This window comes from Ammodytes marinus, assembly GCF_949987685.1.
Source record: "Ammodytes marinus genome assembly, chromosome: 19".
NCBI classification, from domain to species: domain Eukaryota; kingdom Metazoa; phylum Chordata; class Actinopteri; order Uranoscopiformes; family Ammodytidae; genus Ammodytes; species Ammodytes marinus.
The window spans coordinates 2718808-2721185 of record NC_137223.1 but is presented as its reverse complement, the minus strand read 5'-3'; the positions used below and the strand labels follow the sequence as shown (position 1 = coordinate 2721185).

General features: G+C 45.8%; 1 protein-coding gene across 1 annotated transcript; it reads right to left on the bottom strand.

The window, feature by feature from the left end:
• Nucleotides 1-514: 514 nt before the first annotated feature.
• LOC307266236 (heparan sulfate glucosamine 3-O-sulfotransferase 5) lies at nt 515-2088 on the bottom strand (the record flags this gene model as incomplete). Its single annotated transcript, XM_080048210.1, has 2 exons — nt 515-1481; nt 1982-2088. 2 exons carry the CDS (start codon nt 2086-2088, stop codon nt 515-517), a joined length of 1074 nt encoding a protein of 357 aa, XP_079904336.1.
• Between the last annotated feature and the right edge of the window lie 290 nt (nt 2089-2378).

Sequence of the window (2378 nt, the reverse complement as noted above, 5' to 3'; positions counted from 1 at the left end):
ACAACTAATACAAGAGCCTCCCATGTTGCAACGAAATCCTGATTGCACGTGCAGTTTTTGGTCAAATAAACAACATGAAGGGGGAACAAATGAGCAATTGTGTTGATCAAAAGTCGTTTTGTCATCGTCTTATGTGTTTATCACAACAAAAGCATCACACTTAAAGCTTATCTTAACAGCATGAATGTTGGTTTGTTTGATAGTCTTTTTTGAAGAGCAACACAAATAATCTTTTTAGCTAATCCCATAGGTTAATTTTATTTGTTTTCTTCTCTTTTTAGGAAACAATGACAGACAGGTGAATTTACTTGCAAGATCAGGAGCTTTGAACTGAATCTTTAGTCAAACCAATCAAACCATTTTGTTTTATCGTCACACGTAAAAACAAACTAACATCAAGTTCCTTTTATATTTGGTCACACTGTCATTCTTTTATTAAATTCAATCCAAAGCGCTATTAATATATTTTGAGATATCAAAGCGTGACATTTTGTAAGAAAAAAAAAACACCAATTCAAGGAATCTCAGTGGAGGAGTCCGAAGCCCCTCGTGGCCAGCTGAATGTCCTACCAGTGATCTGGTAGAACTTCTGATTGAAGGGGTGAAAGAACTTCTGCAGTTTAGTCACTACCGACGGGTCCACCTCTGGATGGATGCGGCCCTTGCTGCCTGCCAGGCACTTGTTGAAGACAATGTTAAAGCGCAGACAGAAGAATCCCCGGGTGGCGTTGAAGTACAGGTTGTACTGGCTGATCCGGGAGGGCAGGTTGAGGAATCGCTCCACCAGCTGCAGCTCGGGCAGCGGGTCTGAAATGAGGCGGTCCCCGTCCACGATGTGGAACTGCTCCACAGGGAAGTACTTCAGCCAGCGCTCCAAGTGTTTGGTGTAGATGCTGGTCCGCACCGCTTTGTACTTTGTGTTCACCTCACAGGTGTTGGAGTCTATGGCCAGCTTCTCAAACTTGTGGTAGGTCTTGTTCTTGCGCTCCTTGCCCTCCAGGACTTGCGTGTAGTCAGACACGGCTCTGGTGGTGGGCTCGCGGACGATGATCAGCAGCTTGATGGAGGAGTTCATCTTGAAGATGCGTTCGGGGACCTCCTCTGTGATGAAGTAGGCGGGGCTCTTCTCGATGGTGATCTGGTGGGGGAAGGAGAAGGGCATTTTCTCCCTGTACCAGTCGATGCCCCGCGCGTAGTTTTGGTCGTTGTCAAAGAAGTGGATCTCCTGCGAGGCCTTGACCACGGCCGGATGCAGGTTGAGCATCTCCAGCAGGGCGCGCGTACCCCCTTTGCGCACCCCGATGATGATGGCCCGAGGTAGCTGCTGGACCAAGTGGTGCAGGCGGATTTGCTCTTTGGTGGCATTGCCTTTGCGTAGCTCGTGGAGCAGGCCACGCTTGAACTGGAGGGTGCGGAGAGGGATCTGTTCCGGCTCAGGAAGGGGCAGTCTGTTGTTCTCAATGGGGCAAATGGGCTGGAGCCTGAAAGAGAACAAGGCAAATGAGACATCAGGAGTCTAAACAATATTTTATATTCATTAAGGAATTCTTAACTTCATTTCCCAAATGATACCACGGTGCAAAGATTCCTTTTTAATGTAGCAACTTTTCACATTTCCACTTTGTAAATTATGTTGAATATAAAGTTAATTAGGTGGTGCTTTGCGTGTGCGGCCTCAACAGTAGTAACTTTCCATGTCTATGATGCATCCCAATTGCATATGACAATCATGTGCCGATGGAGACTGCCCTCAACTGCCAAACTGTGTGGGTGTGCTAGCGCCTGCATATCATTAGTGCAAATTCTTTTGAGGATACAGTGCTAAAACGGGACAGATAGCGGGTATGCTATTTCTCCACAAATCATGGAGCTATAAGTGTGCACAATTGATTCACACTGGCCCATAGTGTGAATAATAAAAAAATAAAGGTCACTAGATAAAATATATAAAAGTAATGTATTGTGACAGGGGATGACTCACCTATCCAAGGTCCCAACCCTGGCCACGAGATAGAGGACGCTTCCGATAGCGAGGCTGCCCAGAACGAAGAGCTTCTGTCTCAGCAGTGCCTGCTGTTTGAATAGCATGGCCCTCCATCAATCTTCAGGACTGCGTCTTCAGCCTGCCGAGAGCAGAGCACATAAACCACTAATCACCAGGGGGACGACAGACAGCCTAATGTTTATTAACACACACTCAATCAAGCCTTACAAGTGATTAGGCCACACTCACACACGCCTGAAAAATGCTGCAGTGCCATTAGACTAAATGCCTCCTCCACCAGCCTTCACTCTGTAACATTTATTTATTTATTAATTTGTGTATTTATTTTGTTTCTGCCATAAGCCGTGAGATAGAAATGTGTAATAAAAATATG